Below are 16861 nucleotides of genomic sequence, written 5' to 3'. Positions count from 1 at the left end.
GCTGTGTTGTACACAATAACCGAAGGAGTACTAGTTTCCTGTGGCTGTCGTAACAAACTGCCATGTACTTCTAGTGGCTAAAACAACAGGAACTCACTCTCTCATAGTTCTGAAGGCCAGAAGTCCGAAGTCCGAAGTCAGTTTCACTGGGCCGAAATCAAGATGTCAGCAGGGCCAAGCTCTGCTCTAGGGCAGAATCCGTTTCTTGCCTTTCCAGCTTCTGGTGGCTGCCAGCATTCCTTGGCTTGTGGCCACATCACTCTGATCTCTGCCTGTTGTCGCACTGTCTTCTCTTCTCCTGAAATCTCCCTTTTACAAGGACATCATTTGTAATAATATTTGGGGTCCACCTAGATAACCCAGGATATTTTCCCCATCTCAAGATTCTTAACTGAATAACACCTGCAAAGTCCATTTTTGCCACATAAATAAGTAACATCCACAGGTTCCAGGGATCAAGATCTGGATATCTTTTGGAGGACCATTATTCATTCTGTCACAGTGTGTTAAGGCTTACAAATAGATCAAGTTAAAATTCTTGTCACTTTGTTTGCAAATCACTTTTGCAGAGAACTAAAGGTAGGCTTGATTAATTATTACTGCTCCCATCACCACTCCCATATTATTTCTTTATAAATACAAAGACCATACAACCCAACTTACCCAGGACAGTCTTGAGTAGTTATTACTTTATGCTCAAAAATTTCTTGGGTAAATTATATAGTCTTCCTGTTTGTAAACAGCCTTAAGAAGATGACAATTAGTTGAGCTCTCCTGGGAAAAAGGACTATTTAAACTACCATTTGAGTCTCCACAGGGCAGAAAGTTCGATCTGAATTGTGTCTTAAAGCCAAAGCTGCTTACTATTGCTTTGAGATCTGTTCCCTATTCATACCACAAATACTCAAGGGTGGTAGATATTTTCAGGTATCCTCTCTTAAAGGCTCCAAGTGGTTGAAAACTGATCTAAACTCACTGGAGAAACCAGTTTGAGTATAAACTTAGTCACAGGCCTCAGGTCTGATTGGTAACCTTCCAGGCTGTTGTGCAAGTATGGGTAAGGTATACGTAGGAATAAAGTAAGTGGCTCTACTAGCAGTTCTTAGAGCTTCGCTTCACCAGGAGGAAGGATGGGGAAACTCCATCTTTAATACCCAAAACTTATTGTGCTTCAGATACTAATGTGTCCAGTATGTCCCTTTTTTCAAAGTTAGTTTGAGCCCACAAAGAATGACTATGAATTTACCCAATACTATGGTAAATGAATAAGCTACCTATCTTTCTATTTAAAGAATAGATTGAAAAGCTTGAATGTAATATTTATTTGGTGAATTTACATGTGAGGTCATTTACAATAGAAAAGACACAGACAGACGCAGCTTTCAGTGCAGTTTCAAATATTTTTCAGAACAGGCAATAATAGTCCATGAGGATTTGGAATGTTAGTATTGAATGGTACATGCTTCAGTTTCCTTTGTGTGTTTTCTACTGAACCCCAAGGGGTAGGAAGCGAGAAGAGAGAAGAAAATATCAGTGTTAATGTAAATACAGCCATGCAAATAAAAACTTTTTAAAGTCAGAGGTTATTCAGAGATGCAGAACATTTCTGTATTCAGGGCTTATTATAGTAGGTGCATAATTTAAAAACTAAAACGCAGAGCTCTCAAACATTCCATTATCCAAACCATCTTAAATTATGTCAACTGCCCCCCACCAATTATTGCCCCTTCAATATTTTCCAGACTCTGACTTTGGAAGGGAGTCATTTCTAGTAGTTTCTAAAAAGACAGCATTTTGACAAAACCTTTTGGTTTCAATAGGATCAAGCACCCTTTTAAAGAGGGGTAAAATGCTCATTTACTCCCAACGATGTAAACTCTAATTAGATACCATTTCCAGAAAAGTACAACTGAAGGCTTGCCCTTTTTATTATACTCAGACTTAAGTAAACCTCTCCCCACCCTGAATATCTCAAAACAAGGGACTCTTTAAGAACACCTCTCCACCCCACCAGAAAAATCCAGCATATAAGCAAAAGGATGATCTATAAAGTAACAATTGGAAAAAACACAAAGTGATTTCTAAGTAAGAGGGTGAGGTAAAGGTAAAATGAACAAAACAAAACAAAAATCTGCTGTCAGTAACCTTAGTGTGTAGTGTGGACACGGTCAGTCAGCCAGGCCTTAGAGACCAAGGTTAGTTCAAAACTAAAATGCGCTCCACGCGTCCTCAGCATCTTTGAAAATACTGGCTCAAAATCCCTTAAGTACATGTAGCCATAGTTAAGAAGCATTAAACTTGTCACTTCAGGAAATACTATGTTCTGGATCTGAGACTTTCATCCTTTTTGAACTGTTAGGCCACATTTTCTTCACTAGAAATTTTAAGCTAATTAACTACTTATCACACTTACTTCGTCTTTACATACACAACCAACCTGCATTTTCTTTAAAAAGTACACTGTTAAATAGTAATACCTATTGTAGAAAATAGACATGGGCAATTATAAATACATTTTCATTTCATCTTACCTCTTGCCTGGTCTGCTCTCCCATTAATTCTCAGTCTTCTAGCACATACATCAATTAGAATATCTTGCTTCTGCATAACTTACTGTATGAAAACCAGCTGCTGTAGACTTTAAGAACGATGTACATTATCCATTATAGTTGAAGGGGGTCAAAGGTATAAGTGTCGCCACTGCATCTAACGTTCTGCAGAATCAGAGGCATTGTGCATGCTGACAGTGGTTAAAAGGGTCTCAATTTTGCTGTCGTAAAAACGAAATCCCCACTTAAGCTGTTTCCTTCAAAAAAAAAATTAACTAAAAGGGATTAATCAAATCTAAAAGAATCTTATTTTACAGCACTTACTATGTTAATTTAAAAACCAACATGCTGTAAAACTGTAAAATACTCATATATTATACACACACACACACACACGCACGCGCACACAAAGACAAAATCATCCAGAACACACCCTCCCACCCCCCTCGAAAAAAGAAGTCAAATCAACAAATCAAAATTTTTATTTGCATGGCCAATTATCATTTGTACTCTTTGCAACTTTATTTTAATATCCCTTTAACAGGTTTCTAAGCTTTGTTGCACAGGGAATAAAAGCTGCAACACTGCAAACTTTCTTCAACAGGCACTCCCACAACACCTAAACATGAAACATGTAACGAATGACAACAGCACAAACGGAAATACTAAGTTCCACCATTCAATGTAGTTCACAACAGTGTCTTTAGGGTTCAGTTGAAGAGGGGGTAAACTCCTAAAAGAGGGTCATTTTCCTTCCCCCGTATTTTATAATGTCGGTGGTTTTAATCCGTATTTCTTTGCAACTTCTGTCTGGGCATGGGCAGCATCACAGAGTGAGTATAGATGAGCCATCTCCATTTCTGATTTGGCCAGGTTAATAGCTTTGTTGAACATGTCAATGGCTTTCTCCATGTTTCCTCTAAAACAACAAAAACTTTAAATGTTTCAGATTTAACAAGCACTTCACAGAATGCAATGAAGTTTATAAGTGAAGCTACATGGAGCCTGACCTTTAAGTTTCAACTATGACTCTAATAAAATGCTTCTTTATAACAAAATAATGCCTAGCACATAGAAAATACTCAATGAATGTTAGCTACTATTACAAATACTATATGCTTATATTATGCTACTTGTGGTCTTTGTTTACAGATAAGAACAGTGAGACTAGAGACATTAAATGACTTATTTAAAATCATAATCATATCTGGTTCCTAAATTCTGCTTGTTTCTACTCCATCATGAGGCTCCTTTAGAAAGCAGTGACATAGCCTCAGAGAACATTACAGGTATTCAGGGGCCTTACCTTCACAGATCTGTGTGAGCCCTACCAGCATATCCCTACCCAACACTACTCCACACACACAGGTCTCCCTGAGTTCACTCATGCTCATAATGCTCAGATTATTTACTGCTTCTCTGCCTGATTCTAGCCAAATCCTCACCTTTTTAAGGCCCAGTTCAAATACAATATCCTCATGAAAAATACCCTCCCCTTCCCTCGCTAGAGGAATTGGCTGCTCCCTCCCCACTGTTCCCATGATTCTATTGTCACTCTATGCACAGTCAGATGAATATATATTGATATTTGTTACCACAGCCTTACCAGATCCTTACGGGACACCTTTCAATTCCCAGAACCTAGTACAATACTTGGTAGCTAGTATCCATTTTTTGAATAAATGGATGAATATGCTTGGTCAAAAAATATATAATTTACCTCTTACAGTCTAATTGTGATTAGGCTTTATATACTTGCCAAGAACCAAGAGCTATTTTAAAGTAACTAGTACTGGCTATGTATATATGCATACATGCATGTAATCTTACAATAAATACTGTATTAAGTCCCCACTATATATATGCCAGTTAGAATCTAAGAAGTACAATGTACCTCTGGGGTGACTGTACTCAATCTCCTACTACATATATTGATACGGTACATAATAGACTTAATTAAAAAGAAAATAACTTTGAGAGTTCATGTTCAGATATTAGGTAGACAGCAGATTTGCTAAATCCTAGGATAATCAGCAATTTCATTCATTCACATTCACTTATCTATTTGTAAAGCAGGATTCAGAATGGATTTCTTAAAGTACAATTAACACACAAAATTCATCAAACCCCATAAATCAGGGGTCCTTAACCCAGGCTCTATGAACAACTGATATGCAAAGAGTTTTTGTATGTGCATTATTTTAGGAAAAATCCACAGCTTTGCTCAAAAGATTAAGAACTATTACCCCATCATATTCTAGTATGAGAATATTTTATACACATTAACAAACTGGCAATTAAGAAATAATATTTATATGCAACTGTCAGTACAGATGGATCAAAAGGATCGCAAAAATTTTCATCAGCCTACATATATTCTGCCTACTCTGGAGCAGAAAGACAGAGGACCCCAGAAGTGACTGCATGACAGGTTATTAAGACAACTCCTACTAGTTCCTGACAAGCGATGGTAGCAAGATCGGTTACTTTTGGCATCAGTGAAATATGGGCTCATGTCCTCTTTCTACTACCTGCTCACCACGTAACCTTGTTAATTTAACCAGTCTGGGCATCAGTTTCTACACTCTTCAATTAAATGGAGGATCATATAACCTCAACCTTTATAAAGACTGGGGTAAAAATCAATTGAAATAATATTTGGAAAGCACCTGAAGTTCAGTACCTGGCCTAGAGTAGCTACTCAAATGGATGGCAATGCCAGTATCCAGATGGTATACTACACTAAATTCTATGGCATAAACAGTTATCACCTATTAATGGTGGATCTCAAGTGCAACTCGGGATAAACATTTACAGAAAACAAGAAGTTACAAGAAAGTCAGAATTGCAAAAATTCTTATCCAACTCCCTGATTTTAAAGAAAACTCAGGGGCTCAGAGGTGATGGTGCAACTTGCCTAGCCGCTTGGCTGTAGCAGGATCTAAGTCTTCGGGCAACGTGGCCGCCAATCCTTATGCTGCACTGCACTGCCTAAGTACACCGCAGATGTTTTTTTCCCTCCAACAGAAATAATACAGGAGAAAGGAGGAAAAAACACACAACAGGTATTGGAGAAAGATCAAGTCTCCCTTTCTAATGTATATGCCTGACTTAAACAACTTTTAAGTGTGACTTTTAAACTGGAAGAATAATTAAACAAGGCAAATCAAAGTTGTATAGTTTCAAGGGAATATTGCCTCAAAAAGCACAACACATTAAGACTTAAAAATTTAATGATTATTGACAATAACCTGTCTATAATGAGAAGAATGAAAAGATAAATATGGAGATGCCCTAACTTTCCTAAGGACAGACTCTAGAAGTTACCTTTGTACTTCAATAGTTCCCATGGTTTCATATGCAAAATCACATTTATTGTCAATTTCAATAGCCTTGCTGATAAGCTCCAAACCTCTATCCAGATCTTGCTTCCACTGAAGTTGAAGTAAACTGCAAATGCAAAACAGCAGTCAGATGTGACCATGGCCCAGTATCAATTCGGCTCTCAATGAATTTATAATTTAATTTACAAGGAAAAACAAAATCTAAAACAGTATAGAATCAGCATCAAATTGGTTTTTTTCCCTCAATTTACAGTGGTTTTGTAGTCTAAATTCCTTAGTATGAAAAGAGTGTCCAACGGTCTAGGCTCTATTATTAACTTACTTTGCACAGTTTAATGTTTTACTCTGTATAAATTTAACTGAAGTTTTAAAATGACAATTCAAGTATACTAGGACAGGAAAAACTTATTTTGCGTGTTTCCTATTTTGGTACAAGTAACACCTGACAGGATGTTCAGAAATGAAATCCTTAAGCTAGGGTGAAAATAGCATATTTACTAATTATTGTATAATAATGAAACATAAGTAAAAGAAAAAGTAACAGTGAAGCATCCACAGCATTAAGAAATTTTTCAGTTAACACTGACACTCTCTACCACAGTCCCCTTTCTCAGCGACCAAAAGAAATCCAACTTACTACTATGCAAGAAATTTAGTTTCTTACTGGAACAAACAGACCCGCAAAATACATACCCTTTATGAACGTATGTTGTGGCATTATCTGGTTCCAAATTAATACATTTATCATACATTTCATCAGCTTTACCAAACTGTTGTTGATCTGTTAATGCCTATGTGAAGAGATACTTCGGTTAAATTTAGTTAAACTGTCACCCTAAGCAATTAAAAGTATACTGCTTATTAATTATTAAAATTTACTTCATGTAACCATTCATTACCAAATTATTGTTTTGGGGATTAAACTTATTTAAAATGTTACATCTTAATTATTGGGGTTTTTACATAGCAGCATTATGAATATGAAATCTTAACTGTTCTCTCTCTTTATTAAGTTTGTTAGTAATTTGCAAAGGAGAAGATCTAATAAACTCTAGAATACAGAAAATCCCACTCTTGGTGCAAGTTCTAATATCAGATTCTCACAGGTACATTCATGTCACTTATTCATAATTTATCATAATATATCCTAAGGGAATTACTTTAAAAACAATACTCATTTGGAAGGGTAAGTTCAGATAGGTATGTTAACTGTTATCAGAGTCATTCCTTAAAAATGATTGGTCAAAGAAAGAAAGCAGCTACAATCAACTGTTTGAAGGCAAATCCCATGGCAGAAATGGAAGGCTTGGTTATGTGGATACCAGATCATGCTGATCAAACTGTAACTCTGAGAGTTAGCTGGCATCTAAGCTCAAGCTTCAGGGTTCAAAGAAAAAAGTCATACTATGTAACTATATATAACTATATATAACTCTCTCTCTATGTATAAATAAAATTTGCTATATATAGTGAAGCAAACATCAGAAGAGGGACCAAAAGATAGAAACTTTGGTGCAAACAGACTTGTAATAATGCTAGTGCTGATAAGATGATGCTCAAGTAGGGCTTCCCTGGTGGCACAGGGGTTGAGAATTGCCTGCCAATGCAGGGGACACAGGTTCGAGCCCTGGTCCAGGAAGATCCCACATGCTGTGGAGCAACTAAGCCCGTGTGCCACAACTACTGAAACCCATGTGCCTAGAGCTGGTGCTCTGCAACAAGAGAAGCCACCGCAATGAGAAACCCTCACACCACAATGAAGAGTAGCTCCCACTCGCCGCAACTAGAGAAAGCCCGCGCAGCAACAGACCCAACACAGCCAAAAATAAAATAAGTAAATAAACTTATTAAAAAAAAAAAAAAGATGATGCTCAAGTAGGCCAAAACCTGTTTTGAAGGTAACATAATGAGAGAGAAATGTACAATCATGAAACCTCTGCAAAAGAGTTGTTCCTAGTATTTGGTTTCTTTAAAAGCTAGTCAGTGGCCTTGGCTCTTTTAGCTGCTTATAGAAATCTGCATCAAAAAAGCCCTTCTGAATTTCATTTCAGTGATGAAGATGGTCCTGTCACCTTCTGGCTTGTTCCTAATTAAATATAAGCCCTAAATCCAAGTGTACCTATTCAATACAAACATCATACAATTATAATGTGTGTTTGTCCTATTTTAACTTCTATATATTCTATAAAATTTTATATAGTACATGCTTTCACAATGAACAGAGCATGTAGTCAGCAACCAATGTATCATTTTTTTTTTCTATCTAGGAATTATAAGAACAAAGACTGAGCAGATAAGATTTCAAACTGAGGTTAATGAATTCCTGGGTTGCAGAAGTAAACCCACACACCTATGGTCAATTAATCTTCGACAAAGGAGGCAAGAACATAAAATGGGAAAAAGAGTCTCTTCAGCAAGTCGTGCTGGGAAAGTTGGAGAGCTGCATGTAAGTCAATGAAGTTAGAACACACCCTCATACCATGCACAAAAATAGTCAAAATGCCTTAAAGACTTAAAACATAAGACATGACACCATAAAACTCCTAGAGGAGAGCGTAGGCAAAACATTCTCCGACATAAATTATACCAATGTTTTCTTAGATCAGTCTCCCAAGGCAATAGAAATAAAAACAAAACTAAACAAATGGGACTGAATCAAACTTACAAGCTTTTGCACAGCAAAGGAAACCATAACCAAAAAGAAAAGACAGCCTATAGAATGGGAGAAAATATTTGTAAATGATGAGACAGACAAGGGCTTAATCTCCAAAATATACAAACAGCTCATACAACTCAACAACAAAAAAAACAAACAACCCAACTGAAAAATGGGCAGAAGACCTTAATAGACATTTCTCCAAAGAAGACATACAGATGGCCAGCAGGCACACGAAAATACACTCAACATCACTAATTATTAAAGAAATGAAAATCAAACCTACAACAAGGTACCACCTCACACCAGTCAGAATGGCCATCATTAAAAAGTCTACAAATAACTGATGCTGCAGAGGGTGTGGAGAAAAGGGAACCCTCCTACACTGCTGGTGGGAATGTAAATTGGTACAGCCACTATAGAAAACAGTATGGAGGTTCTCAGAAAACTAAAAATAGAATTACCATATAATCCAGCAATGCCACTCCTGGAAATGTACCTGGACAAAACTATAATTCAAAAAGATACATGTGGGGGTGGAGTCAAGATGGCATACTAGGAGGATGCAGAATTTGCATCTCCTCACAACTAGGGTACCTACCAGGCACCAGTGGGGGACCATGGACACCTAAGGGGACGGGAGGAACCCCCAGTGACCGGGTAGGATGTGGGGCGTGGGGGGAGTGAAGGGGGAGGAGAAGTGGAGGTGGGACAGGACTGGTGCCCCTGAGGCGCGGCTGGGGGAGGGGAAGGGATCCCACACCCGAAGGGGAAATTGGGGAACCACTGGGAGGGCAGAGGATCAGAAGGGAGCGTGGCCAGGTTTCCCCTGCCCCCTTGGGCCCCCAGGAACCTACTGAGATATGGGCCTGATCCTCTGCCCACCTAGGCCCCCTCCAGCGGGTCCTGAGGGAATGGGAGGCAGGGAAGGGGGAGCAAAAGTAAAGGCTGGGGGCTTCCCTGGTGGCACAGTGGTTGAGAATCTGCCTGCCAATGCAGGGGACATGGGTTTGAGCCCTGGTCTGGGAAGATCTCACATGCTGCGGAGCAACTAGGCCCGTGAGCCACAACTACTGAGCCTGCGCGTCTGGAGCCCATGCTCCACAACAAGAGAGGCCGCAACAGTGAGAGGCCCACACACCGCGATGAAGAGGAGCCCCCACTCGCCACAACTAGAGAAAGCCCTCGCACAGAAATGAAGACCCAACACACCCAAAAATAAATAAATAAATTTATAAAAAGGAAAAAAAAAAGTAAAGGCCAGACCTATGGAACTGGCACCTCTGAGGGGTAGCTGGGGGAGGGGAGGAGTTCCTACACTCAGCAGGACCTATCCAAGGTTAGGAGTCCAGCAGCGACAGGGGAGACCCTGGGGGAGACAGTGGGAAAGGGGTGCGAAGGAACAGAAGGGAACACGGCCAGTGCTTTTCCTGTCCATTTAGGCACCGGGGAGCCTGTTGGGCTCCCAGGCCTAATACTCTGCCCTCGAAGCCTCCCTCCTGCCCCGCACAACCCAAGCCCCGCCCCGACACCCCACCCACGGCCCTACCTCTACACTCCGAGACCCCCTCCAATACGCTGGGCCTAAACCCCACCCACACACCCTCACTCAGGGCCCTACCTCCAAACTCTGGAACTCCACACTCCGGAGGCCCTCCTTTGGACATACTGCCTCTCCCCTTCCTTGATCACTCAGGTCCTAAGCAGAGGCCCCGCCCCATGCTCAAATGACAACCCCCCAACCTGCCTAGGTCCTGCCCCACCCTAAACCCCACCCCTGCCTAAGTCCCAACCCACCTAAGCTCTGCCCCAACAGCCAAGGCTTTTTTTTTCAATTTTTCTTTTTTCTTCTTTTAGATTGGGGTTCTGTTTTACCTTGTTGATTCACTGTTGTTGATTGTTTTATATTATTATGTTTCCTAATAAATCTTTTATTTTTCTAATTTTATTTTATTCTTTATACTTTGTTAGTGATCTCTCCTTTTGGCTTGTTCCCCCCTCCCCTTTTTGTTTTCTTTTTTCTGGTGTGGTTTTATTTTACATTGTTGCAGTTGGTTCAATTATAGTTTTATTTTTCCTAATATATTTTTTATCTTTCTAATTTTATTTTCTTTGATACTGTACTGCACATTTTTTTCTTTCTTTCTGTTTTTTTTTCTTACCGCACCACAAAGCTTGCAGAATCTTGGTTCCCAGGCCGGAGGTTGGGCAACGAGCTCCTGTGGTGGGAACTCCGAGTCCAAACCGCTGGACTAAGAGAGAACCTCAGACCCCAGGGAATATCATTCGGAGTGAGGCCTCCCAGAGGTCCTCATCTCAGCACCAAGACCCAGCTCTATCCAACTGCCTGCAAACACCAGTGCTGGACGTCTCAGGCCAAACAACCAGTAAGACACAAATACAGCACCACCCATCAAAAAAAAATGAAATGACAAAAAAATACATTACAAACAAAGGAGCAAGGTAAAAACCTACAAGACCAAATAAATGAAGACGAAATAGGCAACCTACCTGAAAAAGAATTCAGAGTAATGATAGTAAAGATGATCCAAAATCTTGGAAACAGAATGGAGAAAATACAAGAAACATTTAACAAGGATCTAGAAGAACTAAAGAGCAAACAAACAGTGATGAACAACACAATTACTGAAATTAAAAATACTCTAGAAGAAATCAATAACAGAATAACTGAGGCAGAAGAACGGATAAGTGACCTGGAAGATAAAATGCTGGAAATAACTGTCAAGGAGCAGAATAAAGAAAAAAGAACGAAAAGAATTGAGGACAGTCTTAGAGACCTCTGGGACAACATTAAATGCACCAACATTTGAAGTACAGGGGTCCCAGAAGAAGAAGGGAAAAAGAAAGGGTCTGAGAAAATATTTAAAGAGATTATAGTCGAAAACTTCCCTAACATGGGAAAGGAAACAGACAAGCAAGTCCAGGAAGCACAGACAGTAAGTACCATAAAGGATAAACCCAAAGAGAAACATGCGAAGACACATATTAATCAAACTATCAAAAATTAAATACAAAGAAAAAACATTAGAAGCAACAAGGAAAAAGCAACAAATAACATACAAGGGAATCCCCATCAGGTTAACAGCTGATTTTTCAGCAGAAACTCTGCAAGCCAGAAGGGAGTGGCAGGACATATTTAAAGTGATGAAAGGGAAGAACCTACAACCAAGATTACTCTACCCAGCAAGGATCTCATTCAGATTCGATGGAGAAATTAAAACCTTTACAGATAAGCAAAAGTTAAGAGAATTCAGCACCACTAAACCAGCTCTACAACAAATGCTAAAGGAACTTCTCTAGGCAGGAAACACAACAGAAGGAAAAGACCTAAAATAACAAACCCAAAACAATTAAAAAAATGGTAATAGGAACATACATATCAATAATTACCTTAAATGTGAATGGATTAAATGCTCCAACAAAAAGACACAGGCTGGCTGAATGGATACAAAAACAAGTCCCATATATATGCTGTCTACAAGAGACCCACTTCAGACCTAGGGACACATACAGACTTAAAGTGAGGGGATGGAAAAAGATATTCCATGCAAATGGAAATCAAAAGAAAGCTGGAGTAGCAATTCTTATATCAGACAGAATAGACTTTAAAATAAAGACTATTACAAGAGACAAAGAAGGAGACTACATAATGATCAAGGGATCAATCCAAGAAGAAGATATAACAATTGTAAAGATTTATGCACCCAACATAGGAGCACCTCAATACATAAGGCAAATGCTAACAGCCATAAAAGGGGAAATCGACAGTAACACAATCACAGTAGGGGACTTTAACACCCCACTTTCACTGATGGACAGATCATCCAAAATGCAAATAAATAAGGGAACACAAGCTTTAAATGACACATTCAACAAGATGGACCTAATTGATATTTATAGGACATTCCATCCAAAAACAACAGAATACACTTTCTTCTGAAGTGCTCATGGAACATCCTCCAGGATAGATCATATCTTGGGTCACAAATCAAGCCTTGGTAAATTTAAGAAAATTGAATTCGTACCAAGTATCTTTTCTGACCACAAAGCTATAAGACTAGATATCAATTACAGGAAAAAAACTGTAAAAAATACAAACACGTGGAGGCTAAACAATACGTTACTAAATAACCAAGAGATCACTGACGAAATCAAAGAGGAAATCAAAAAATAACTAGAAACAAATGACAATGAAAACACGACAACCCAAAACCTACAGGATGCAGCAAAAGCAGTTCTAAGAGGGAAGTTTATAGCAATACAATCCTACCTCAAGAAACAAGAAACATCTCAAATAAACAACCTAACCCTACACCTAAAGCAATTAGAGAAAGAAGAACAAAAAACCCCTGAAGTTAGCAGAAGGAAAGAAATCATAAAGATCAGATCTAAAATAAATGAAAAAGAAATGAAGGAAAAGATAGCAAAGATCAATAAATCTAAAAGCTGGTTCTTTGAGAAGATAAACAAAATTGATAAACCATTAGCCAGACTCATCAAGAAAAAAAGGAAGAAGACTCAAATCAACAGAATTAGAAATGAAAAAGGAGAAGTAACAACTGACACTGCAGAAATACAAAGGATCATGAGAGATTACTACAAGCAACTCTATGCCAATAAAATGGACAACCTGGAAGAAATGGACAAATTCTTAGAAAAGCACGACCTTCCAAGACTGAACCAGGAAGAAACAGAAAATATAAACAGACCAATCACAAGCACTGAAATTGAAACTGTGATTAAAAATCTTCCAACAAACAAAAGCCCAGGACCAGATGGCTTCACAGGCGAATGCTATCAAACATTTAGAGAAGAGCTAACACCTATCCTTCTCAAACTCTTCCAAAATATAGCAGAGGGAGGAACACTCCCAAACTCATTCTACAAGGCCATCATCACCCTGATACCAAAACCAGACAAAGATGTCACAAAAAAAAGAAAACTACAGATCAATATCTCTGATGAACATAGGTGCAAAAATTCTCAACAAAATACTAGCAAACAGAATCCAACAGCACATTAAAAGGATCATACACCATGATCAAGTGGGATTTATCCCAGGAATGCAAGGATTCTTCAATATATGCAAATCAATCAATGTGATACACCATATTAACAAATTGAAGGATTAAAACCATATGATCATCTCAACAGATGCAGAAAAAGCTTTTGAGAAAATTCAACACCCATTTATGATAAAAACCCTCCAGAAAGTAGGCATAGAGGGAACCAACCTCAACATAATAAAGGCCATATATGACAAACCCACAGCCAACATCATCTCAATGGTGAAAAACTGAAACCATTTCCTCTAAGATCAGGAACCAGACAAGGTTGTCCACTCTCACCACTATTATTCAACATAGTTTTGGAAGTTTTAGCCACAGCAATCAGAGAAGAAAAAGAAATAAAAGGAATCCAAATCGGAAAAGAAGGAGTAAAACTGTCACTGTTTGCAGGTGACATGATACTATACAGAGAATCCTAAAGATGCTACCAGAAAACTACTAGAGCTAATCAATCAATATGGTAGAGTAGCAGGATACAAAGTTAGTGCACAGAAATCTCTTGCATTTCTATACACTAAGGATGAAAAATCTGAAAGGGAAATTAAGGAAACACTCCCATTTACCACTGCAACAAAAAGAATAAAATACCCAGGAATAAACCTACCTAAGGAGACAAAAAGACCTGTAGGCAAAAAACTATAAGACACTGATGAAAGAAATTAAAGACAATACAAACAGATGGAGAGATATACTATGTTCTTGGATTGGAAGAATCAACATTGTCAAAATGACTATACTACCCAAAAGCAATCTAAAGATTCAGTGCAATCCATATCAAACTACCCATGGCATTTTTCACAGAACTAGAACAAAAAATTTTACAATTTGTATGGAAACATGAAAGACCCCGAATAGCCAAAGCAAGAGTGAGAAAGAAAAACAGAGCTGGAGAAATCAGGCTCCTGGACTTCACACTATACTACAAAGCTACAGTAATCAAGACAGTATGGTACTGGGACAAAAACAGAAATATAGATCAATGGAACAGGATAGAAAGCCCAGAGATAAACCCACACACATATGGTCACCTTATCTTTGGTAAAGGAGGCAAGAGTATACAGTGGAGAAAAGACAGCCTCTTCAATAAGTGGTGCTGGGAAAACTGGACAGCTACATGTAAAAGAATGAAATTAGAACACTTCCTAACACCATACACAAAAATAAACTCAAAATGGATTAAAGCCCTAAATGTAAGGCCAGACACTATAAAACTCTTAGAGGAAAATATAGGCAGAAGACTCTATGACATAAATCACAGCAAGATCCTTTTTGACCCACCTCCTAGAGAAATGGAAGTAAAAACAAAAATAAGCAAATGGGACCTAATGAAACTTAAAAGCTTTTGCACAGCAAAGGAAACCACAAACAAGACAAAAAGACAACCCTCAGAATGGGATAAAATATTTGCAAACGAAGCAACTGACAAAGGATTAATCTCCAAAATTTACAAGCAGCTCATGCAGCTCAATATCAAAAAAACAAACAACCCAATCCAAAAATGGGCAGAGGACGTAAATAGACATTTCTCCAAAGAAGATACACAGATTGCCAACAAACACATGAAAAGATGCTCAACATCACTAGTCATTAGAGAAATGCAAATCAAAACTACAATGAGGTATCACCTCACACTGGTCAGAATGGCCATCATCCAAAAACCTACAAACAATAAATGCTGGAGAGGGTGTGGAGAAAAGGGAACCCTCTTGCATTGTTGGTGGGAATGTAAATTGATACAGCCACTATAGAACAGTATTGGAGGTTCCTTAAAAAACTAAAAACAGCACTACCATCTGACTTAGCAATCTCACTACTGAGCATATACCCTTAGAAAACCATAATTCAAAAAGAGTTATGTACCACAGTGTTCACTGCAGCACTATTTACAATAGCCAGGACATGGAAGCAACCTAAATGTCCATCAACAGATGAGTGGATAAGAAGTTGTGGCACATATATACAATGGAATATTACTCAGCCATAAAAAGAAACGAAACTGAGTTATTTGTAGTGAGGTGGATGGACCTTGAGTCTGTCATACAGAGTGAAGCAAGTCAGGAAAACAAATACCATATGCTAACACATATATATGGAATCTAAAAAAAAAACGGTTCTAATGAACCTAGGGGCAGGACAGGAATAAAGACGCAGACGTAGAGAATGGACTTCAGGACACGGGGAGGGGGAAGGGTAAGCTGGGACGAAGTGAGAGAGTAGCACTGACATATATACACTACCAAATGTAAAATAGATAGCTAGTGGGAAGGAGCTGCGTAGCCCAGGGAGATCAGCTTGGTGCTTTGTGAGCACCTAGAGGGGTGGGATAAGGAGGGTGGGAGGGAGACACAAGAGGGAGGGGATATGGAGATATACATATGCATATAGCTGATTCACTTTGTTATACAGGAGAAACTAACACAACATTGTAAAGCAATTATAAGCATTGTAAAGCAATTGTAAGCATTGTAAAGCAGTAAAGATGTTAAAAAAAAAAAAAGATACATGTACCCCTATGTTCATAACAGCACTGTTCACAATTGCTGAAACATGGAAACAACCTAAGTGTCCACCAACAGATTAATGGATAAAGAAGATGTGGTACATATATACAATAGAATACTACTCAGCCATAAAAAAGAATAAAATAATGCCATTTGCAGCAACATGGATGCAACTAGAGAATATCATACTAAGTGAAGTAAGTCAGAAAGAGAAAGACAAATACCACATGATATCACTTATATGTGGAACCTAAAATATGGCACAAATGAACCTGTCTACAAAAAGGAAACAGACTCAGAGACATAGAGAACAGACTTGTGGTTGCCAAGTGGGAGAGAGAGAGGGACGGACTGGGAGTTTGGGGTTGGTAGATGCAAACTATTACATTTAGAATGGATAAAGAACAAGGTCCTACTGTATAGCACAGGGAACTATATATACTCAATATCCTGTGATAAACTATAATGGAAAAGAATATATTAAAAACAAACAAACAAAAAAAGAATTCCTGGGTTGTACTTCATACTGCAGAATTTCAACCCCTAATAATGCAGTGATGGTAGGACTTTTACATAATAGATCCAACACAATCAATCAATCTTCTATAGTCCCTCTCAATAAACCCTCAAAATGAAAGTTTTATCCTGTGGAACTTTTCTTATAACTGGACTAAAGATAACATGAAGGAAATTAAAAACAAAACAATCAACCCTAAGAATG

General features: G+C 38.4%; 1 protein-coding gene across 1 annotated transcript in view; it reads right to left on the bottom strand.

The window, feature by feature from the left end:
• Nucleotides 1-3015: 3015 nt before the first annotated feature.
• The window catches only part of TOMM70 (translocase of outer mitochondrial membrane 70), a 49732-nt gene continuing 35886 nt past the window's right edge, over nucleotides 3016-16861 (bottom strand). The window contains exons 10-12 of the mRNA XM_068546849.1: nucleotides 6587-6684; nucleotides 5877-5999; nucleotides 3016-3468 (exon numbers count right to left, since the gene is read on the bottom strand). Of these exons, the coding sequence (XP_068402950.1) occupies nucleotides 3315-3468; nucleotides 5877-5999; nucleotides 6587-6684 (375 nt within the window). The 3' untranslated portion in view covers nucleotides 3016-3314. The remainder of the gene's footprint in view (nucleotides 3469-5876; nucleotides 6000-6586; nucleotides 6685-16861) is intronic.

This window comes from Eschrichtius robustus, chromosome 6, assembly GCF_028021215.1.
Source record: "Eschrichtius robustus isolate mEscRob2 chromosome 6, mEscRob2.pri, whole genome shotgun sequence".
In the NCBI taxonomy this organism is placed as follows: domain Eukaryota; kingdom Metazoa; phylum Chordata; class Mammalia; order Artiodactyla; family Eschrichtiidae; genus Eschrichtius; species Eschrichtius robustus.
This window is presented reverse-complemented; position numbering and strand designations above follow the sequence as displayed.